The sequence below is a fragment of the Chlorocebus sabaeus genome, chromosome 18, assembly GCF_047675955.1.
Source record: "Chlorocebus sabaeus isolate Y175 chromosome 18, mChlSab1.0.hap1, whole genome shotgun sequence".
Lineage (NCBI taxonomy): Eukaryota > Metazoa > Chordata > Mammalia > Primates > Cercopithecidae > Chlorocebus > Chlorocebus sabaeus.
Window position 1 is genome coordinate 56,761,410 of NC_132921.1, and position 25,404 is coordinate 56,786,813.

Below are 25,404 nucleotides of genomic sequence, written 5' to 3' on the forward strand. Positions count from 1 at the left end.
GCCTTGGCCTCCCAAAGTGCTGGGATTACAGGTATGAGCCACCATGCCCGGTCTAAGGATTAAATTTTTAGGCAACTTTATATAACTATAAATAATTCTGTGGCTGTATATAACTGTATGTAACTGTGGCTTGAAATAGCTTAACATCAGCCTTCTTCATGGTCTTGCCTATGTATCATATCTATTTTCTTATTTTCCAATTTTATTGTATGTATTTTAAAATATATATATTTATTTTTAGGTTGGATGCAGTGGCTTACGCCTGCAGCACTTTGGGAGGCCAAAGTAGGCAGATCGCTTGAGCCCAACAGTCCGTGACCAGCTTGGGCAACATAGGGAAACCCTGTCTCTACAAAAATTAAAAACTAGCCAGGCATGGTAGTGTGCATCTGTGGTACCAGCTACTCAGAAGGCTGAGGTGGGAGGATCACTTGAGCCTGGGAGGTTGAGGCTTCAGTGAGACGAGATCATGCCACTGCACTCCAGCCTGGGTGACAGAGTGAGATCCTCTCTCAAAAAAACAAAAATAAAATCTACATAGAGCAGCATACTCTGTGTGTGTGTATATTTTAAATATATATATAGATATATATACACACTCTATATAGCATACTGTGTGTGTATATTTTATTTATATATATTATATATTTACATGTTATAGATGTATATATTTTATATATATTTATATATATATACACACACACAGTATGCTATTCTCTATTTCTACAAACACAACTTTTTTAGTGTCCACATACGAATAAGGACATGCAGTATTTGTCTCCTTCTGCATGACTTATTTTACATAACACAATGTCCTCTAGGCTCATTCACATTATAATGAATGACAGAATTTCATTCTTTTTTATGGCTAAGTAGTATTCAATTGTGTTTCTATACCACATTTTCTTTATCCATTTATCTGTTGATGAATGTTTAGGCTGGTTCTATATTTTACCTGTTGTGAATACTGCTGTGATAAACACAGGGGTGTGTACATCTCTCGGATATACTGATTCCTTTACCTTTGGATGAATACCCAGTAGTGGGATTGTGGGATTATAGGATAGTTCTACTTCTACTAATAGTTTTCTGAGGAGCCTCTATACTATTTTCCATAATGTCTGTATTAATTTACATTTCTTCCAACAGTGTATAAGAGTTCCCCTTTCTCTGTATTCTTGCCAGCATTTATTTTTTGTCTTTTTGATAATAGCCATTCTAACTGAGGTGAGATGACATCACTGTGGTTTTGATTAGCATTTATCTGATGATTAGTGATGTTGAACATTTTTTCATATACATGTTGGCCATTTGTATTTCTTCTTTTGAGAAACGTCTATTCAGTTCATTTGCCCATTTTTTTCAGGAAGATTATTTGGGTTTGTTTGGTTTTCAATTGTTTTTAGTTCCTTGTACATTCTAGATATTAATCCCTTGTCAAATGAATATTTTGCAAATAATTTTGTCTTTGGTGCCTGTGCTTTTAAAGTCTTATCCATAAAAATCTTTGCCTAGCCCAAGGTCCTAAAGCATTTCCTCTATATTTTCTTCTAGTAGATTTATCGTTTTGGATCATACATTAAAGTCTTTAGTCCATTTTAAGTAGACTTTTGTATATGGTGAGAGAGAGACAGAGGTTTCATTTCATTTTTTCTGCATATCCAGTTTTCCCAGCTCTGTTTATTGAAGTGGTTGTCCATTCTCCAATGTACGTTTCTGGCATCTCTACTGAAAATCAGTTGAATGTATGTAGATTTACTTCTGGGTTCTCTATTCTGTTCCATTGGCCAATGTGTCTGCTTTTTACAAAAGCACCATGCTATTTCAGTTACTATATCTCTGAATATATTTTGATTTCAGGTAATGTGATGCCACCAGTTTTATTCTTTTTGCTCAAAATTGCTTTGAGTACTTCCTAATGTCCTAGTTCACACCTAAGTATAAAGTAGCTGTTGTAAATATACCTTAGAGGGAAGACTCTTATTTCCTTAAGGAACCCTTTTCTTTTCTTTTCTTTTGACAAGAGTCTCACTCTGTCACCCAGGCTGGAGTACAGTGGTATGATCTTGGCTCACTGCAACCTCTGCCTCCTGGGTTCAAGCGATTCTCCTGCCTCAGCCTCCCAAGTAGCTGGGGTTACAGGTGTGCACCACCACATCCAGCTATTTTTTATAGAGCTATTTTTTTGTAGAGATAAGGTTTCACCATGTTGCCCAGGCTGGTCTTGAACTCCTGGGCTCTGGGCTCAAGTGATCTGCCCGCCTCGGCCTCCCAAAGTGCTGCGATTACAGGCATAAGCCACCGTGCCTAGCCTAATGAATCATTTTCTTAAGATGATAAAGTAGGCCGGGGGCGGTGGCTCACACCTGTAATCCCAACACTTCGGGAGGCTGAGGCGGGTGGATCACAAGGTCAGGAGAACGAGACCATCCTAGCCAACATGGTGAAACCCCGTGTCTACTGAAAATACAAAAATTAGCTTGGCGTAGTAGCATGTGCCTGTAATCCCAGCTACTCAGGAGGCTGAGGCAGGAGTATTGCTTGAACCAGGGAGTCGGAGGTTGCAGTGAGCTGAGAAGACTGCACCACTGCATTCCAGCCTGGTGACAGAGTGAGACTCCATCTCAAAACAAACAAAAAACAAATAAACAAACAAAAAAACCAAAACTACAAAAGGTGCATATGAGATATCAATCTTCTGCCGGAGAGCCCCAGGCCTTCTCGGTGGTAATTCCATTCACATGACTATGCTTCCGTAAATACACTCTGCATAGCCTTGATATTTCTGGAAGAAAACCTAAAAACTACAATTGAGAATTTTGTGTATACAGTGTTCTGTTCCTTGTATTTAGTGAATATCTTTTTAACGATTAGGAAAATCAAAGCAAATAAGTAGAATAACGTAATGTTGGACTTTCTTGCAACCTGCATTAACAAATTTCAAGAAACCAAAATAGGGCCATTTTTTAATAAGCTAATAAGTTAAAACTTACATATATAGGATACATAATGAGTTTATTAAAAATCTCTATAAAAACAAATGGTAAAATTTGGCCGGGGGCTGTAGCTCACGCATGTAATCCCAGGACTTTGGGAGGCTGAGGCGGGCAGATCACTTGAGCTCAGGAGTTCGAGACCAGCCTGGCCAACACGTGAAACCCTGTCTCTACAAAAAAAACAAAAGTTAGACAGTTGTGGTAGCATGTGTCAGTAATCCCAGCTACGCAGGAGGCTGAGGTATGAGCATTGCTTGAACCTGGGAGGCAGAGGTTGCAGGGAGCCGAAATCAGGCCACTGCAGCCCAGCCTGGGCGACAGAGCAGGCATTTGTCTCAAAAAATAAAAATAAAAATAAAATAAAATAAAATAAAATAAAAATGGTAAAACTCATGCCAAGAAGTGTTCTAAATACCTAAAATGTCTTAAATCATTTACTCCATAATGCAAGTTAACAAAGTTCATATTATTGTAATGCTCATTTTACCAATAAAAAAAAATTAAAGGTAAAGTAGGAAAATAGTTTGCCCAAGGCATTAACTAAAAAGTAGCAAATCCAGGATGTAAACTCCAAAATTCTGGCTCCTGAAGGCATACTTTTAACCACTTGAGTACATATCAAAAGATAGCTTACAAAAAGAGAAATGAAATCAGCAAACCAACAGGTGGAAAAAAAGTTCAACCTCATCACTAATTATAAGACACAAATTAAAACAACTGTTAGAGTACTATGTGATACTTATTTGCAAAATAAAAGAACAATGAAAAATCTAATGTTCATGATTCTTCAAGGGTACATTTATGCATTGCTAGCTGCACAATAAAAATAGTTTCAATCTTTATAAGAAGCAATTTAGCCACATATAAAATGAATCTTAAAACCAATTACAATTTTTAATCTAGTAATCCTATACTAAAGAATAAATTTAACAACATAATTCCAAAAATAAAAACAAAAGCTGTGGGAAAGAGTATTATCATTACAGTAGCAGAGAGAGAAGAGAGAGAAGAAAAATGAAAGAAACCAGGAACAATGTAACTAAATTATGACATAGCAACTAGAAACAGTATTACATAGTTAGAATAATAACTAAAAAGACAATGTTTCATATATAAAATATATTTAAAATTAGTAAAAAAACAGTTGTAGCCATCATGATTATACTTACTGTTAAGCTACGTATTTATGCATGGATTGAGGAGAAATCATATCTGATCAGTTATGCTTAGGTTTTGCTTTAGTCCATTTTGTGCTGCATTCCAGAACACCTGAGACTAGGTAATTCATAAAGAATAGACATTTGCTTCTTACAGTTCTGGAGGTTGAGTAGTCCAAGACGGACAAGGCTACATCTAGCCAGGGCTTTCATGCCATGCCATGTCATCCCATCACAGAAGGTGAAAGGGCAAGAGAGATGAGAGACAGAGCGAGAGATTGAACTTGCAGCCTTAAGCTCTTTTATAATTGGTATTAATCCATTTATGACGGTGAAACCCTAAACTCCTCCCATTAGTCCTCACCTCTCAACATTGTAACATCAGGGATTAAGTTTCTAACCCAAACTTTTTTGGGGACACATTCAAGCCACAGTAAAGTTGTAGGTGAAGCCAGACACCGTGGCTTGTACTTATAATCCCAGCACTTTGGGAGGTCAAGGCGGGTGGACTGCTTGAGCTCAGGAATTCAAGACCAATCCGGGCAATATAGCAAAACCCCATCTGTACAAAAACTACAAAAAATAGCTGGGCATAGTGGCATATGCCTATGGTCCTAGCTACTCAGGAGGCTGAGGTGGGAGGATTGCTTACGCCCAGAAGGTCAAGGCTGCAGTGGGCCAAGATCACACCACGGAACTCTAGCCTGGGCAACAAAGTGAGACCCTGTCTAAAAAAAAAAAAAAAAAAAAGAAAAGAAAGAAAAAGGGCACTTCTCTGGAAAACTTTAAAGAACACTTCGTATTAATCTCCAGAAGTATAGAAATCTCCTTAAAAGATCAGACTGTTTTTTTAAAATTTGAATATAATTCCCAGAATTAATACTGATCAAGATTTCTAGTGATTAAGTCAATCCATTTTACTGGAATAAAAATATGAATATAAAGTAATTGTGAGAAATAAGAAATTTAATAGATTTAATAGACCACGTGGTTAGAATAACTATAGTACTTCTATGATAGGACTTATAATGATGAAAAAGGAGAAAGCTTGACAAAGTATGTTAGAATATTAGCTTACCTGCTTTAAAGTTGCTATGAAGCGAGTTATATATTCTACAGTGACTGGGTCCTCAACTGTAAGCTTATGGCTTTGGCACTCCACACGGGCTCTGTTTATTACCACTCTAGCATCAGCAGTAAGTCCTATAAAAATTGTCAAAATTTCACAAAAACTACAAAAACATATTTTTTACAATACATTTTTCCTTGTCAAATGGATTTTAGCCACAATGAAATCTTTCTTATCCTTTTCTCAATACATGCTCATTTAAAAATATTTGTAAGATAAAGTGTCATGTGTACTACATTTTGATTTATTTCAAGATTTAAGTTGATCCATTCTTATTTGTTTTTTATATAAGATGTTTTAAAGAATACTAGTTTATACACTAATGGTAAACTTGATTTCTTTTATGAAAATAAGAATATTACTTAATTATCAAATATATATTCCCTGAATTCAAACTCCATTAACACAACTGTGACATGTCACTTCTCAGTGTTTTGTCTAAAACCAAGAGTTTAAAAATGAAGAATGTTAAAATAGAAAACACTTGACCTTGCTCTTGCAATACCAAACTATCATGTGATTAATTCTCAACACTTCTGTAAGGAGACAAAGAGTTTTTATCAAAAGAGTAACAAACTGACCATGAACTTTAACTGATGCAATGGTTGCAAACATTTCTATTAAACTTCAGCATCTGACATTTTGTTTCTTTCCCTACTCTCTTAATACTAACTAAACTGCCGAGAAAGTGCATTCACAAAATCTTGGAAGCGTAGTCATTTCTAACAAAATCACCGGTCTTTTGCCATCACAAATTCTTGTTTCCCTTCCACACCATTTCTAATCCTGTTTCTACAAACCCGGAAGAATCTTCAGTCCCTGAAGAAAGTTAATATGAATATGCTACTCTTAACCATCACTCATAGGTTGGGTAGAAATTGTAATCAGATACTCAGTTAAATGAAGAGAAACTGATTCTCTTTGCCCTTTGCAAATGTTATCGATGAGAAAGAAATGGCAAGACACTGATTTAGTCTTTCCTATGGATGAAAACGTCACTCAATTTGAAACACGATCAAACAGAATATGTATTTATAGGTTTTCCTATGGATGAAAACGTCACTCAATTTGAAATATGATCAAACAGAATATGTATTTCCCCTTCACAATGTAAATCATCCAAGCTTGAGGAAACAAAAGTAACATACTTAGGAAAGTAGTAATATAATTGATTCAAGGAAAAAATAGTGATAAATTTGTCAAAGTATATGAGCAACATAGTTATGTGTATATCTGTTTTTAATAAGTAGCAAGATTATTATTAATTGGCTAGCAGAGAACAAATTCTATCTTAACAAATCACAATTAAAATTTACATTTAATGAGTCAGGAGACTTGCTTGAGGCCAGGTGTTTGAGACTAGCCTGAGCAATGCAGAGAGACCCTGTTTCTACAAAAAAATAAAAAAGCTAGCAGGCCATGCTGGCACATGCCTGTAGTCCTAGCTACTTGGGAGGCTGAGGCAGGGGGATTGCCTGAGCCCAGGAGTTTAAAGCTGCAGTGAGCTATGATCATGCCACTGTACTCCCACTGGGGATGAAAAAGTGAAACCCTGTCTCTGAAAAAAAAAAAAAAAGGAATCAAATTAAAATTTACATTTAAAATTACAATTTCACTTTGCTTAAAAATGAACAATCTACAGAAAAAAATGAGTATTCAGTCTAGTGCTCTTAAATATGTACAGGTTGAGTATCCCCCATCCCTCATCTGAAAATGCTTGGGATCAGAAGTGTTTCAGATATTTTTCCAAGTTTTGGAATATTTGCGTTATACTTACTGGTTGGGCATCCCTAATCTGAAAGTCAAAAATCCAAAAGGCTCCAATGAGCACTTCCTTTGAGCATCATGTTGGTGCTCAAAAATTTTCAGATTTTGGAACATTTTGGATTTTCCAATTGGGTATGTTCAACCTGTACCACAATTTTATATGGAGGATACAATCATAATGTAAAATTTCTGGTACTAAGTGGAGTTCCACATGGTACAGGAAATAATTTTTTTGTAGTCTGACTTGTTTTTTCACCTGTACTTTTAGTGTCATATTCAAGAAATCATTTCCAAATCTAATCTCATGAAGCTTTCCCACTATGCTTTACAGTTTTAGCTCTTATGTTTGGGTCTTCCATTCATTTTGAGTTAATTTTTGTATGTGATGTTAGGCAGGGTCCTACTTCATTCTTTTTATGCGAATACTCAGTTTCCCCTGCACCATTTGTTTGAAAGATTGTCTTTTCCCCCACTGAGCAGTCTTGGCATCCTTGATAAAAGTCATTTGACCGTATCATATATGCAAGGATTTATTACTACGCTCTCTTATTCAATTCCATTAGTTACATGTCTTTCATTAAGCCAGTCATGAAACTGTTTTGCCTACTGTATCTTTGTAGTAGATTTCAAAAACAAAAGACATGTAAGACTTCCAAGATTGCTCTTCTCTTTCAAAATTGTTTTGTCATTCCATATGAATGTTATAATTCTTTTTTATTTAAAAAAATTATTGGAATTTTGTTAGGGATGACACTGAATCTAAACTGCTTTGGATAGTATTGACATGTTAATAATCCTGAGTCTTCCAATCCATTAATGGGGGATCTCTTTCCATTTGTGTCTTTTTCAATTTCTTTCAGCAATGTTTTGCATTTTTCAGAGTACAAATCTTTTACCTCCTTAAATTCATTCCCAATAAGTATTTTATTCTTTTTGATACTATTGTAAACAGAATTTTTTTTTTAATTTCCTTTCCTGACAGTTCATTGTCAGTACATAGAAATGATTTGGGGCTTGGTGTGGTGACTCCCACCTTTATTGTAACACTTTGGGAGGCTGAGCTGGGAGGATCACTTGAAGCCAAGAGTTTGAGACCAGCCTGGGCAACATAGTGAGATCCTGCCTCTACAAAAATAAAAATTTAAAAATTGCCAGGTGCAATGGCACACACCTGCAGTCCCAACTATTCAGGAAGCTGAGGTGGGAGGGTTGCTTGAGTCCAGGTGTTCAAGGCTGCAGTGAGCTATGATGATGCCACTGTGCTTCAGGCTGGGTGACAGAGTGATACCCTATCTCAAATTAAAAAGAAAAAGAAAGAAATTACTCTGGGGTGTTGATTTTGTGTCCTACAAATTTGCTCAATTTCTTTATTATTTGCAACATTTTTGGTGGAATCTCTAGTTTTCTATATATAAGATCATGTCTTCTGTGAATAGAGATGATTTTTCTTCCTTCCCAATTTGGATACCTTTATTTATTTTTCTTTCCTAACTGCTCTGGCTAAGACTTTCATTACTATGTTGAATAGCAGTGGTAAAAGTGGGCATCCTTATCTTTCTGTTTCTAGAAGGAAAGCTTTCAATCTTTCACAACTGAGTATGATGTCAGCTGTGAATTTTTTACATAGATAGCCTGAATTATGTTGTGGTGACTTCCTTTTATTTCTAGTTTGTTGGGCACCATTACCAAGAAAGAATGTTAAATTTTGTCAAATGCATTTTCTATGTTATTGATATAATTATATAGTTTTTTTCTTTCCTTCTGCTAATGTGGTATATTACATTGATTGATCTTCATATGTTGAACCATCCTTACACTCCAGGAATAGATCCAAATTGGTCATGATGTATTATTATTTTATTGTTCTGAATTTGGTTTGCTAGTAGTTTGTTGAGGATTTTTGCTCACTGTTCATAAGGGATATTTGTCTACAGTTTTATTTTCTTGTAATGTCTTTGGCTTTGGCATCATGTTAATATTGACTTCATAGAATAAACTTGGAAGTGTTTACTTCTTAATTTTTTGGAAGAGTTTGAGAAGGACTGCTATTAATTCTTCATTAAAACGTTTGGTAGAATTCACTGGTGAAGTCGTTAGATCCCAGACTTTTCTTTGTTGGGAGGTTTTTGATAACTGATTCAATGTCTTATTGTGTCTGCTCAGATTCTATTAATATATCTTATTGAGCAAGGTAATTTGTGTGTTTCAAGGAATTCTGTCCATGTACAGTTGTTCACAATACTCTCTTACAATTGTTTTTAAGAATTAAAACTGTAAAACTGGCACTAATGTCCCCTTCTTCATTTCTCATTTTACTTGAGTCTTCTCTCTTTTTTTCTTAGACATCTAGCTAAAGAGTTGTCAGTTTTGTTTATCTTTTCAAAGAACAAACTCTTGGTTTTGTTATTTTTCTCTTTTGTTTTTCTATTCTGTTATTTATCTATGTTCTGGTCTTTATGCTTATTTTTCTCAAATTTAGTACCACAGTATTTTATAACAGTAGAAAGTAACTGAAAACACTACATGCTAACAGACAATATGATATACAATCTATGGGAAGGAGTCATCAGGGATTTATTACTTCTTTCTACTAGCTTTAAACTTAGTTTATTCTTATTTTCCTAGTTTTAAGGTATAAAGGCAGGTTGTTGAACTGAGATCTTTCTTTTTTAATGTAAGTGTTTATGGTTATAAATTTTTCTGTTAGCACTACATTCAATACATTCCCCAAGTTTTGATACGTTGTGCTTTTATTTGCCTTTCTCTCAAGATATCTGTTAATTTCCCTTGTGATTTTTTTTTCACTGCCCCATGGGTGATTTAGGAAATATATTGCTTAACTTCCACTTGTTGGTGGATTTTCTCTTTTTTTTTTTTTTTTTTTTTTTTTGAGGCGGAGTCTTGCTCTGTCACCCAGGCTGGAGTGCAGTGGCACTATCTCGGCTCACTGCAAGCTCCGCCTCCTGGGTTCATGCCATTCTCCTGCCTCAGCCTCCTGAGTAGCTGGGACTACAGGCGCCTGCCACCACGCCCAGCTAATTTTTTTGTATTTTTAGTAGAGATGGAGTTTCACCGTGTTAGCCAGGATGGTCTCGATCTCCTGACCTCGTGATCCACCCACCTCGGCCTCCCAAAGTGCTGGGATTACAGGCTTGAGCCACCGCGCCCGGCCAAAATGCGGATGGTGGATTTTCAAGTCTTCCTTCTGCTATTAATATCTAGTTCCATTCCATTTTGATCAGAAAAAATACTCCGTATGGTTTCAATCTTTTTTTTTTTTTTTTTTTTTTGAGACAGGGTGATATGGCTTAGATCTCTGTACCCACCCAAATCTCATGTTCAACTGTAATCCCCAATGTTGGAGATGGGGCCTGGTGTAAGGTGATTGGCTCATGGGGGTGGTTTCTCATGACTAGCTTAGCACTATCCCCCAAAGATGTTCTTGTGATAGAGTTCTAACGAGATCTGATCATTTACAAGTATTTGGCACCTCTCCCTTCTCTCTCTCTTCTTCCTGCTCTGGCCATGTGAGATGTCTCACTCCACCTTTGCCTTCTACCATGATTGAAAGCTTCCTGAGGCCTCCCCAGAAGCAGAAGCTGCTATGCTTCCTGTACAGCCTGCGGAACTGTGAGTCAATTAAATATCTTTTCTTTATAAGTTACCCAGTCTCAGGTATTTCTTTTTTGTTGTTGTTGTTTTTCAGGTGTTTCTTTATAGCAATGCAAGAATGGACTAATACACAGGGTCTCACTCTGTTGCCTGGACTAGAACACAGTGGTGTGATCACAGCTCATTGCAGCCTCAATCTGCTGGGTTCAATGGATCTTCCCAGCTCAGTCTCCAAAATAGCTGGGACTATAGGCACACGCCACCATGCCCAGCTAATTTTTGTATTTTTTTAGAGATGAGGTTTCACCATGTTGCTCAGACTGGCTTGAACTTTTGGGCTCAAATGATCTGCCTGCCTCAGCCTTCCAAAATCTTGGGATTATAGGCATGAGTCACCATGCCTGGATGCTTCAGTGTTTGTATATTTATTAAGACTTGTTTTGTGAAAAGATAACTCCTTTTTAAAGACAGTATAATAAAGGCATTTTTGTTTTTCTGAATGAAGTTTTTATTTATTTTTTATTTTTTTTTTAAGAGAGATTATCTTGCTCTGTTGCCCAGGCTGAACTCAAATTTCTAAGCTCAAGTAATTCTCCTGCCTTGACCTCCTGAGTAGGTGCAATTACAGATGTGCACCATCATGCGTGGCTTGAATGAGGTTGTTAAACTTCAATATAAAATTACAGTTAAAAAAAAACCAATTAGAAAATGAGAAAAAAAAAAAAAAAGACAAGAGGCATGTCTTATTTGCTGTGTAGAGGCAAATAAGCACATAAAAAATAAGTTCAAAATTATTAGCCATGAGGGAAATAAAAATTAAACTTACAATTAGATATCACTACACATGTATAAGAATATTAAAAAACGAAGAAAAGCAACAATATAAAATGTGGATAACACAGAGCAAATGAATCACTCATGTATTGCTAGTTGGAATTTAAAATAGTATAACCACTCTGGACTGGCAGTGTTTCATAAAACTAAGCATGGATTATCATATAATCCAGCAACTATACTCTTAGGAATTTGTCCCAGAGAAATGAAATCCTACTCTCACTCAAAAATCTGTACACAAATATTCATAGAGGCTTTATTTATAATAGTCAAAAATTGGAAGTAACTCAAATTCCCTCAATAGAAGACTTAACAAACCCACTGGTGCCTTTATTCCATGGAATACTACTCAGTAATAAAAAGGAATGGATATATGCAACAACTTGCATGAACTGCAAGGGAATTATGCTGAATAAAAAAGATTAATCTGAAAGGGTTATATATTATATGACTTTATCCATATAACATTCTCAAAATGACAAAATTATAGAGATACAGAATAGATAGTAGTTTCCAGAAAGCAGAGATGGTGAGAAGAAATAGCATGAGGTAGCCTTGTGGTGATGGAAGAGTTATGTATTTTGACTGTGGTGATGACTACATGAATCTACATATGTGGTTACTGTAATAAAACTGCACACACAGGCCAGGCGTGGTGGCTCACACCTGTAATCTCAGCACTTTGGGAGACTGTGGCAGGTGGATCACCTGAGGTTGGGAGTTCGAGACCTGCCTGACCAACTTGGAGAAATCCCATCTCCACTAAAAACACAAAATTAGCCGGGTGTGGTGATGCATGCCTGTAATCCCAGCTACTCGGGAGGCTGAGGCAGGAGAATCGCTTGAACAAGGAAGGCGGAGGTTGCAGTGAGCCGAGATCATGCCATTGCACTCCAGCCTGGACAATTAGAGTGAAACTCTGCCTCAAAAACAAAAACAAATACAAAAAAACTGCACACATGTACATGAACGTGGAAGTGAATGCATGTAAAACTGGCAAAATCTGAATACACTCTCACCAAATCTCAATTTGCTGTTTTTAAAGATGTTACCATTTAGGGAAACTGTGTAAAGGTGACTTTCTATGTTTTGGGTAGCTTCTTCTAAATCTGTAATTATTTCAAAATAAAAAGTTTTGAAAAGAAAATAGCTACCTAAATTTTGAAGTAAAGTAATATATATCTTTTAACATTTGTACTTTATTAAAAATCCTTGTTTACAAAGTTAGTATTTGCTTTAAAACATAGGATATATTGTTTGTAGAACAGCTCCACATGTTTTATAAATATAGCACAACTGCAGCACTGAGGTAACTGTGTTGCCCTACTACAGTAAGACACTATGCATCATATTGTAGGTCCATAAGTACCTGCAAAAGCCATGCAGACATGGTCATCAAGGGCACAAATTTTCCTCACAGTTCTTTCATCTTGAAGCTTGGCAACAGACTTTTTTTCTACTCCAAGAACAACTATGTTGGTACCTCGAATTCCGACCTGTCAAGTCATTAAAATACATATATATATTCAGATGTCAGTTTTAAATATAAAACCAAGTTATTCTAACATATGACTTAGGGGAAATGACTTCTCCTTAAGTATTCAATAAAAACAAGAAAAGTAACCTTCTAGAAAACAGCTGCATATCTATAGGTTTACTGGAGATACATTCCCCAGACTCAAAGCAAAGAAGACAAATAGGTAGAAATTGCAAAGGAAATACCACCAGTGCTGAAATTATGAGTGTCCTAATCTCATACAATACACCTGAAAAAGCGCTATCTAAATACAGTAAGTCCTCACTTAATGTCATTGACAGATTCTTGAAAATTGCAACTATAAGGAAATGATGTATAATGAAACCAATTTTATCACAGCCTAATTAATATAAACAGGAGTTAGATTCATATGAAATATTTCTGATCACAAAAACATCACCAAACTTCTAAACAAAGACCTAAAACACCTCTAATATTAAACACTGAAATAACTGTGAGCTGTATATACATTTAAGAAACACGAATAAAAACAAATATGACAAGGTTGGGTGCGGTGGCTCACACCTATAATCCTAGCACTTTGGGAGGCTGAGGCAGGGGGACGACTTGAGGTCTGGAGTTTGAGACCAGCCTGGCCAACATGGTGAAACCCTGTCTCTATTAAAAATACAAAAATTAGCCGGGCATGGCGGCAGGTGCCTGTAGTCCCAGCAACTCGGGAGGCTGAGGCAGAACAATCGCTTGAACCCAGGAAGTGGAGTTTGCAGTGAGCAGAGATTGCACCACTGCACTCCAGCCTGGGCAACAGAGTGAGACTCAAGCTCAAAAGAAAAAAAAAAGTATGATAATAATTTATCCAATTTTTGATGAATCCATGAGTGACAGCAGTCACAGTGGTGGTGGGTTAAATCAAAGAATAAACGTTTGCAAAGCAAAAATTTTAAGGAGCATCTCCTACCACCATTCAGTTTAAAAACAAACAACAAGGTCTATGACAAGCTCACTAAGTGCTTTCATACCTCATTGTTTACTGTTGTGCATCTGTATGATTATTATATACTTTATACATTTTTATTTTATAATAATTTGTATTCATTCATTCATTTTCCAATCTGCTTATCCAAGTTCAGGATCACAGGTGGCTGCAGCCTATCGCAGCAGTTCAGGGTACAAGGCAGGAACCAACCACAGACAGGATGCCATTCCATCATAGGCTGTGCTCATACACACACTCACTCAGACCGGGACAGTTTAGACACATCAATTAACCTAACACACACATCTTTGGGATGTTGGAGGAAATTGGAGTACATGGAGAAAACCCATGCAGACATGGGGAAAACTAACAAACTCCATATAGAGTGGCCTTCGGTGGGAATCCATTTCTTTTTCTCATCAATGTTATAACAAAAGAATGTTGAACAAAACAATGTTATTTGAGAATCCGCTATATAGTGCAAAATTAAGCAAAATGAAAGAAGATGCCGGGAATCCATGTGGATTCTTTATAAAGGCGGCAGTACCAGTGCTGGTAGTATTAATAGTAGTAAAGAAAGTTAAATAGATAAAATTCTGTAAAAGTTTTCACAATTTGGAGGGATAGGGATTGAGTTGCTATAGTCTGAATGTTTATATTCCCCCCAAATTCATATGTTGAAATCCTAACCCCTAAGGTGACACTCTCAGGAGGTAGGGCTTTTGGGAGGTGATTAGATCACGATAGTGGACTGGGATTCGTGCTCTTATTAAAGAGGCCCAAGAGAGCTTGTTTGCCCTTTCCACCATGTGAGGACACAGCAAGAAAGTTCTAACTATGAACTAGGAAATGGGTACTCTCCAGACACTGAATCAGCCTTGATCTTGGATTTCCCAGTCTTTAGAACTGTGAGAAATAAATGTCTGTTGTTTATAAAGTATGCTGCCTATTGTCTTTTGTTTTAGCTGCCCAAATAATCTAAGTTAAGACAGGGGCCACAAGCAGCCAAGAGAAAGACCAAATGTCCTTACCCGACATTACTCATTACTGATAAAGAAAGCCTCTATTCTTTTTTTTTTTTTTTTTTTTTTTTTTGAGACAGAGTCTCTCTCTGTCGCCCAGGCTGGAGTGCAGTGGCACGATCTGGGCTCACTGCAAGCTCCGCCTCCTGGGTTCACGCCATTCTCCTGCCCCAGCCTCCCGAGTAGCTGGGACTACAGGCGCCCACCACCACGCCCGGCTAATTTTTTGTATTTTTAGTAGAGATGGGGTTTCACTGTGTTAGCCAGGATGGTCTCCATCACCTGACCTCGTGATCCACCCGCCTCGGCCTCCCAAAGTGCTGGGATTACAGGTGTGAGCCACTGCGCCTGGCCTAGAAAGCCTCTATTCAAACAAGAAGAAAACAAGTAGGATGACTATTGCTCCTTTTTCTCTCCTATTTTTTAGAGGAAAGTTTAGAATTTTGGTCCTGTATTATAGGGGTAATCTAAAAATTTTGGCATAGGTATTGGTGTTTATAATTGCTTTGTACAATATCACTATATAAAATGTGTTATAAATTAGCATTATTGAAGTGAAAATACAGAATAGATTAAATATAGCACTAGGCCTGGCCGAGTGTGGTGGCTCATGCCTATAATCCCAGCATTTTGGAAGGCTGAGGTGGGAGGATTGCTTGAGCCTAGGAGTTTCAGACCAGTCTGGGCAACATAGTGGGATTCCATCTCTACAAAATATAAAAAAATTAGCCAAGCATGGTGATGCGCACCTGTAGTTCCAGCTACTCAGCAGGCTGAGGTGGGAGAATCGCTTGAGCCTGGGAGTTCAAGGCAGTGAACTGTGATCACGCCACTGCCTCTTTCTCAAAAAAAAAAAAAAAAAAGAAAAAGAAACAGAAAAAAGAAAAGAACTAGGCTTTTGTTCTTATTGTTCTCTCATTTCTTACTGCTTTATCCAAGAATGCTTTCTTAACCATCATATTTCAAATCAGCTATCCTCCCTCTGTATCCTATCCTCATCAAATGAACAAGTGTTAAACTTTATAGGGAATATGCCTTCTTAACAAGTCACGGGATATTGTAACAATTTAATATATATTAGGACTAAAACAAAAATCTCAAAATTTTCTTACAATTGAAATAAATAAAATTAAATTTATTGGTCACAAGACAACAATTTCTAACTCTCATAAATAATTTTTGACTTAGTAAAGAAATTAAAAGTACCAATACAGACTAGAAAATGTTGATAATGAATATGTTAATATCAAAGTATTTTGAGTGCGGTCAAAATTATGTTCAGGAGAGAATTTATAATTTCATTTTTTTAATCAAGTAAGAAAAAATATTAAAAATGAATTAAATCAATAAGTACAAAAAGGGATAAAAATACTGCAGCTAAGCTTAAGGGAAAGATAAGAAAAAAGCAAAAATTAATGGTTACGGAGAAAACAATAAAACTGATAAATAATACCAAGAGTTGGTTATTTTAAACAAATAATTAAAATATATCTCTCAGTTAATCTCATCAGGAAGTGAATAGAGTGAAAGAAACACATACAAGTGTGGAAAAGTAACAATTTAAAAATTATAACCTTAAGTTGATAAATTTGAAAATCTGATTGAAAGAAATTACAGAGTAGAAAAATTTTAAACTGACCATATTGATTCAAGAAAAGACAGAAAACTCTGTTTCACTAACAAACGTGATAATTTCAGAAAAGAACTAATCTTCGTATCAAGTGTCAGACCTCAGACCTAGAGAGTTCATGGATGAATTCTTGCTAATTTTGTTACGAGTAATTCCTGTGCTATTTAAATTTTTCTATGATGCAGATGAAAGTGGGGATGTTCCTAACTCTTTAGTAAAACTATTTAACAATGTTAAAATCTGGCAAATACAACATTTTCTAAATAAATAAAAGTACCAATGATTCCTCATTTATGAAAGCTGATGCCAAAATCTCAAAACAATATATTCATCACAAAAATTAGGGGAGTGACATTAGCAAGATGACAGAATAGGAGTGTCCCATGCCCATCTCCCAGCAGAAATACCAATTGGTACTACTATGTGTGAAAATACTTCCTAAGAACAAAAGAATCCAGGTGAGTGACCAAAGTACAGAAATATAAAAAGACACTTTGAAGAGAGTGGGAAAGACAATTTCACATTATCCACATCACCTGTCCTTCAAGGCCCAGCAACACAGTGCAGAGAGAGACACCATCCATGTGTGGTAAGGAGAGTAACGTGAGTATCTGACTTTACCATGGACCCCATGGATCCAAGCTCTAGGTCTGCTACTGTGGACTCAGGTTCCAGGCCCCAGTGAGCCCTGGTGCAAGGCTCGCACCTGTGGTGCCAAGTCAGCCTGCCTGCTGGCCTAGGCATCAGGCCAGCCTGCCAAACGACTCTAGTGGCAGGCCCACCCCAAATCTCTGGATGGGCCAAATGGTGAAGAACTCCTCGTGCTGAAGTTAATCTGAAAAGGAACTTACTTTTTCAAATGTGCAGACATCCATGCCAGGCCACAAGAATCATGAACAATCAGAGAAACATGATACTACCAAAGGAACAAAATAAAGTTTGGAGATCTATGAATTTCTTGACAAAGAATTAAAAAGTAACAATCTTTTAAAAGCTCAGTAAGCTACAAGAGTACAGAGATAAACAAGCGAGATCAGGAAAACACCATGCGAACAAAGTGAGAAGTTCAACAAACAGAAACCTATGTTAATCTCTTTTATCTTAAAATTTTAAGACCATTCCTCTTTAATCTCACCTTTTTTCTTTCAAGCCCTTTAAGCCAAATATTGTCATCATCCCTCAGCCCATAACAGCCTGGTTTCTATCCCTCTTCTCTCAGAGTTTAGTCAAGTTAATTACACAGGACATTAAGTTCCCTCAAGGTTCAGTTGCAGACTATCCTCTGCACAGTCTATAGTCTTATCGAACACAGAAGGGTACTCAAGAGTATGCATTTACTTGACCTTCAATATAGGTTTTTAATAGGGGAGAAAAAAAATGAACTTCAAAATTATTATTTCCAGCTAAGATCAACCTCTTAAATGTCAAACATGTATTTTTCAGCTGCCTCACAGTCTCTGTTCAGGAATCAGGACACAGTTTAGCTAAGGCCTCTGGCTCAGGATCTCTCATAAGGCTGCAATCAAGTTCTCTACCAGTGCTGCACACACCTCTAGGCTTGACTGCTTGACTGGGGAAGGATCCATTTCCAAGCTCACTCACATGGTTGTTGGCCATGTGATTCAGTTCCCCTGGGCTGTTGGACTAAGGACCTCAGTTCTGTACCAGATTTTGAACAAACGTTTCCTTCAGTTCCTTGCCTCATTGGGCCCTGCAGAGGGCAACTCAACATGGCGCTGGGTTTCACCAGAGTAAGCGAGGAAAACAGCAAGTAAGGGTGAACAAAATGAAGTCACTGTTTCTTTGCAACCTAATCCCTGATGTGACATTCGTCACTTTCACCTATTCCATTCCTTAAAAGCAAGTCACTAAGTTCAGCCCACATTTAAGGGAGGAAGGTTATACGAGGATACACGGGCATGAGCACCAGAAGGTGGGGATCACTGGAGGCCATTTTAAAGTCTGTCTGCTACAGTTTCCATAAGCACCTCAACCTCAGCAAGTCCAAAACAGTTATCTTCCCCCAAAACTTAGTGCTTTACATTCTCTAAGTAAATGGCAGTACCATTTTTATTGTTCTCTAATTTCTTATCAATTTATCCATTATATTTATTATATCATAATAAATATAATGTATAATAAATATAATGTATAATATAATATCATTATATTATCTTAACCATTATATTTCAGATCAGCCATCCTCCTTCCATATCCTATCCTCATCAAATGAACAAATGTTAAACTTTATAGGGAATATGCCTTCTTAACAAGCCATGGGATATTGTAACAATTTAATATATATTAGGACTAAAACAAAAATCTCAAAATATTCTCACAATTGAAATAAATCAAATTAAATTTATTGGTCACAAGACAACAATTTATAACTCCAGAAACAGGGACACCAACTTTTATCCCTCCTTCTCCTATACCTCTGTCAACACCATCCATATAACCATCAAATTGTAATAAGTATACTGCTTAATGTTTTTCTGGAAGCTGCCTTATTTTCACTTTCTCCCCAAGTCTAGTAAAAGCTAGTTATTATCTTTCATCTAGACTATTTCCATAGAATCCTAACTGGTCTCCCTGTCTCTAGTCTTGATTTCATCCAATTCACTGACCATAGGTAGCCTGAGAAATATTTGGAAAATAAAATGAGGAAGAGGAAGAAGAGGAAGAAGAAGAAGAAGAGGAGGAGGAGGAGGAAGGAGGAGGAGAAGAAGAAAAGTCTGAATGTGGTATTCCTTTACTTAAAGCTTATATAGGGACCATTTGTCACTAAGCAAATCAACATAGCACAGAGCTAGACATGAGACAAAAGGATCTAGGGACTTTAACATGTACTCTTTGCATATTGGCTTTTTGCTTTCCTAATGTGGAAAGCGTTTCTCAGTATAGTAAAAACATGGCCACCAGGAACCTTGGACTCACATCCCATCAGTTCTCCCAGAGAATAAAAGCTACCACTGTCTCTAGTCAGAAGAGTTGTTAAGGGTGAACTTATCATTGGCTAGATTTGAGTGACATGCTCATCACTGTGGCCAGGAAGATAGAAATTACGAATGATTCTACCTAGGTCATGTGAGTATCTCTGTTGTTGGACAAATGTAGTCTGTTAATAGAATAACAGAAGAGCAATAATCTGGAGACTGACAATAGCCACATCAAAACATTTCAAGGTCTCTCATTCAGTGTATCCTCACTTACATGGTTTAAAGGCATTCCATGATCTGGCACCAGGTTCTAGCTTCATCTATTTCTATTTTTCCATTGCTTCAACAATTCTGAATGCCTTTCAGTTCATAGAACATAGCTGTCTTTTTCTACTTGCCTTCCCATAAGCTATTTCTTTTGTCAAAAATACTCTTCACTCTTTCTCCTTCCACTTCACTTGACAACCTCTCATCTTTCAGACGTCCACTTAAGTATTATTTCTTCAGAGGGGCCTCTCCAACACCTGGGGTTCCCATAATGCCTCATACCCTAATACTCATTCAGGTTTTGTTAGGACTATTTATGTAATTATCTAACTTTCCTGATAGATAGTAGGCTCTCTGAGGACAGGGATCAAATCTATCTTGTATGTGACGCTATCTATCTTGTACGTGACCTAGCATCACATTTAGCATATGTAAGTATTCAACACAAAATGTCTTGAAATAATAAATGAATGTGTGAGAAGCACTGCAGACAAAATGGAAAAAAAAGAGAAAACAAATAATAGTAAATAATAATAGCTACAATTTATTAAGTACTTTCTGTGAACCAGATTCTGTTTAAGATGCTTCACATGCATTATTACCTCATTCAACTCTCACATCAACTCTATGAAGCAAGTGCAACTTTTTTTTTGGTTTGTTTTTGAGACAGATTCTCACTCTGTCACTCAGGTGGGAGTACACTGGCACAATCTCGGCTCATGCAACCTCCGCTTCCTGGGTTCAAGCAATTGTCCTACCTCAGTCTCCTAAGTAGCTGGGAATACAGGCACGTGTCTCCATGCACAGCTAATTTTTTGTATTTTTAGTAGAAATGGGGTTTCACCATATTGGCCAGGCTGGTCTCGAACTCCTGATCTCCAGTGATCCACTTGCCTCAGCCTCCCAAAGTGCTAGGATTACAGGCATCAGCCACCATGCCCAGCCGCAAGTGCTATTTTGATACCTATTTTACTATTACAGAAACTGAAGCTTCGCAAAGTTAATTGCCTTAGATGATACATATCTGATTTCTACATTCATGATAATGGAAGCTAATTAATATATAAACATTTATTGAACAAATTTCATGCTACAATGCAAGGAGCAGGGGCTTTGGAACTAGAACAAAATAATTATAAACATGGGTTCCATTGCTCTCCAGCTGGGTACTTTCAGCAAGCTATATATGCTTCTGAATCATAGTTTCACATACAATAAAAGGGGATTAAACACTGTCCCTAATGTTAGATAATATACACAAAATGCCTGGTGAAAGTATTTCTTACATGTTAGTTACTGCCTTCTTAGCCCCTCTACTGTATATTGTGTAGTAGAAATAGAAAAAGGAATTATACTATCTAGATCTTCAGAGATCTTACTATCCAGTTGGTGTGAGATTATTAAATATACCTGAAATTAAAGAAAATATCAAGTCAAATAGTAAATACTGTACAATATTCTGTGGTACAGATTATAAATTCAGAAAAGACCAAGATCCAAGATGACTAGAGTGGATCAGAGAAGGCTTCATTATAGAGGACAAATGTGCAGAGATTATTAAAGGATAAATAAGATGCAGAGCAGCAGAAAGAAAGGTGTTTTCCCCTTTCCTCTCTCCCCTTTCTGTAGGCAGCAACACATATTAGTGAAGCCAAGAAGCTGCCTCCGAAATTAAGAGGGTGGATAGGATTATGGAAGACTTTGATGGCTAGATTTTGGAGCTGAGATTAGATAAAGTAGGATATACAGAGCTAATAACAGTTTGGGGTCACAGAAAGGACAAAATGAGGAATGATAATAAATCTTATCGTTTTCATGGGAATATTGTGAAGGATTCATTTCTTTTCCCTAAGAAGAAAGGTATTACCTCTCCAAAATGTTATTCAAACAAATTTGCATTTACAGAAAAGGGAACTAAAGCAAAAAGAAAATAAGCCTCTTGTCTCCTTTCTTGCTCTCAGATAATCATCAACAAGGAAGTAGAACACAAAGCCTTTATTGTGGCCCATATAACTCTTACATTACTAAATAATATCACATCTACATACTGGTCAAAGCTAGTCAACCTTGGCTTATTTATAACTCCTAATATCAATCTGCACTTCTAGATAGAATATTTTGTGACATGTTTTAATAATCAAGTGCCATTAAAAAACTTTACCCTGTGTAAAAGGTCATAGCACTCTCAAGGAAACACAGTGAATAGCTCCATGCAAACATGCAAATTATAATTTCAGAATTCTGAGACAAAAGTGTCTCATTCTTCCAATGTATCTTTAAAAATGCCCACTATAGGTATTTTTATATCCTTACCCTTTTACCGCTCATTACAAAGGAACTATCAATCAGTTCTACAGCACTCTTAAATATGTTAAATGAGCCAATGTGGTTTCTTATTACACCCCAGTCTTCTCCTATTACTCCCTTTATTTTAGGTTCTAAAACTTGGGCATTATTTTCTAACCATATGCTACACGCTATGCTGGGGATTATATAACTTTTTGTTTTTATCAAAACGGTACCCTTTTGGTTTAAGCTACATCAGGCTTTCCTTAAATTTATAATTCTAAAAAAATTACTTGTAAAACAGAAGCAAAACTAGTGGGCCCAATTAAATAGAAAAATACTTTTAAAACGATTCTTCTTCTAGTGTTGTTTTTTTTTTTTTACCACTTACATCTGTTAGATTTATAATGAAAGTGAATTATTTCCTTCTTTAACAAAGAAAGTCAGAAAATACAGACACTGCTAGACTTTGAAACATACTGTGTATTCTCATAGCTACTGGCTCAATTTCCAAAGTACACAACAAACATACTCATGAAATCGAGAGAATAAAAATATCCGATCCTTTTAATTCATAGGCGAGGACTTAGAAGATTTGGGATAATAGATCTTGTGTCACTAGGGCACTTTTGTCCTCTTTAATTTTTATAAATCACTAAAATTATTGAATGTAGTTAAAACTTGGCAGCAGTATTACTCCTACCCTGAGTATTTGTTAAGTTTTTCAGTAATGTGGATACATAAATCTAAGCCTAAGGTAGGGTATAATCTCTCAAGGAACTTCAGCATTTTTTTTTAAGTGGACAAAAAAGTGGAAGTTTTTGGGCTTTTGAGCCTCTAAAAGGCTGCGAAATACTGGGACAATTTTGTGAAGACGGGGTTTCTCCACGTAGGTCAGGCTGGTCTCAAACTCCCGACCTCAGGTCATCCGCCCTCCTCGGCCTCCCAAAGTGCTGGGATTACAGGCGTGAGTCACCGCGCCTGGCAATTTTGGGATATTTTTAATGCGTGTATTTGAACTGTGTTTTTAATCATTTCTTCATCAACAAGAGTTTTAATTTTATATTGATTTAGTCCGTATTTGGGGGCAGGTGTGGCCAATTTTTATTTTTATCTTAATTGTTATTAAAAAATAGTTCCCAACATGAAGCAACTGTTAACTTTTAACAGTTCAGGGGTCTCTGAACTACCGAGGAACTGGACCACGAGCATTCAGATAGGCTGTTACAGATTAGAAGCTTTTTCTTTCCCTATTGTCAGTCACAGCATTAACGTCCACACACACACACACCCTAGTTTTGCGTCTGTAGCTACCATTAAACAGGGGGAGTTGAAGAGCAGAGATCGGGGAAATCTACCAACTTTTACTCTGCCACTTCTGGCCCAAATCTCAAAAGTCTGTCTCCCTAAATAAAAAGAACAAAGTAATTTTCACAAGTGTGGGAATCTCCTCTCTCGAGCTCCTAGGATGGAGGGGTGGAGTAACGATGGCCTGACTGGTTAGAGGGAGGAATAGTCCGGGAGTCGCTTCCTCACCGCGGTGGATCCTTTCTTCACCGCTTCCTGGGCATATTCAACTTGAAAAAGGTGTCCATCTGGGGAGAAGACAGTGATCGCCCTGTCGTATCGCGATGCCATCGCACAGGACTACAAGGGCTTGACGCTGAGCTTCCCGCTGCTGCAGCTGAGGCAGGCAGGGAGCCGCCAGCGACACAGCGTGCTACCGCCCGGAAGCGCTAGCGCACGCGCCACTAGCTGCCTCCCGGAAGTCCCCGCGCCCGCGCTTCGGCTGCTTCCGGGAAGTCCTTGAGCCTTTGGCGGCCTCCGGTTGTCCTCGCGCTTGCCAGCCTGTGTTACCCCAGCAGTGCCTATGAGTTGATGGCATTCTTCCCCTGCCCTTCATGTCTGACGCGTATCTCCGTTTCCCGACTACCGTGTTGCCCCATGGATGGTGTCATGGCACTTGAGTTACAAAAATAATATCAAAGATTAGGGCTTATGAGGTCTTCAGAGATCAGCTATTTTTGTTATTGCAAACATGTTGGAGAAACTGTGGTAAGTTAAATATCAGTTCCTTCCCTTTGGTTTCAAATTCTAAATTTCCTATTCTTTCTCTCTCTCAGGTTAACTCTTGTTATTTGAACCCAAGGAAAGCACACTTTTCAAAATATTGTTGCTTCTTATATTTTCTGCCTCGTGAGCAAAATAGAGCAGATGAGCAAATGGTCCATTAAATAAAGCAAATAGTCCATCAAACTAATGCTAATGACAATAATTAAGATAATATTCTTTTCATTGGAGAAATTTTGTAAAAACCCAAAGTATGAGACTTAAAAGATGTCTAGAAATTTAGCTATAGCAGAAACTCTTTACAACTTGCTACATTCCTAACTGTGAAGCAACTCTGTTGCTTTCTCCTTGTCAATAAAATGGGAATATTAAAACATCTGCAGCAGAGTATTCTGAGCTTAATATGTGTTTATGGGCATAATTACATAAAATGGTGCCTGGTGGGTAGTAATAGCCAGGTAAGTTTAGCTATTATTGCTTTCCATGTGTTGTTTAATATATGCAGTTTTCCACTGGGGAGGATCTTAAAGTTGGTGAAATCAACCCTAACCAAAAAAAGAATAATTTCCTCCAAAGAGGAAAATTTGATTACATGAATTCCAAATACTTAAATCAGAACTTTAATTGACTTACATTTTTTTTTTTTTTTTTTTTTCCACATAGAGACGTGGTTTCCCTATGTTGCCCAAGCTGGTCTCAAAGTCCTGGTCTCAAGCAATCCTCCTGCCTTGACCTCCCAAAGTACTGGGATTACAGATGTGAGCCACCAAACCTGGCCTTTAGTTGACTCTTGAAGCAATTTGTACTTATTGCCCCTCCATTGCTTTTCTTCAGTATTACAGTCTTGACAAGTTTGGTTTGACTGCAAAAAACCAGTAATTCCTAATGAAAACAATTCACTCTAACTGGTTACTTTACACTATGATAAACCAACATTTGTCCAAAGTGGTTTTTTGAGGAGTGTTTTGGTGTACTTGTTAAATTATGTTTCCTTTTTATTTTGAAATAGTTATAGATTGACAGGAAGTTTCAAATATAGTAAGAAGAGGTCTCCTATACCCTTCACCCCATTTCCTCCAATGGTAATATTTTACATACATATAATATGGTAACAAAACCAGGAAACTGACATTGGTGTAATGCACAGAGTTTTTTCAGATTTTGCCCATTTTATATACACACCTGTGTGTGTGTGGTGGGGAGGCCTATGCAATTTATCAT

General features: G+C 37.1%; 1 protein-coding gene across 2 annotated transcripts in view; it reads right to left on the reverse strand.

Moving 5' to 3' along the window:
• The window catches only part of PSMA8 (proteasome 20S subunit alpha 8), a 55,733-nt gene extending 31,649 nt beyond the window's left edge, over positions 1–24,084 (reverse strand). For both annotated transcript variants that reach the window (XM_007974401.3, XM_007974400.3), the window contains exons 1-3: positions 23,650–24,084; positions 12,865–12,991; positions 5,232–5,356 (exon numbers count right to left, since the gene is read on the reverse strand). In XM_007974401.3, the coding sequence (XP_007972592.1) occupies positions 5,232–5,356; positions 12,865–12,991; positions 23,650–23,751 (354 nt within the window). In that variant the 5' untranslated portion in view covers positions 23,752–24,084. The remainder of the gene's footprint in view (positions 1–5,231; positions 5,357–12,864; positions 12,992–23,649) is intronic.
• Positions 24,085–25,404: the final 1,320 nt, after the last annotated feature.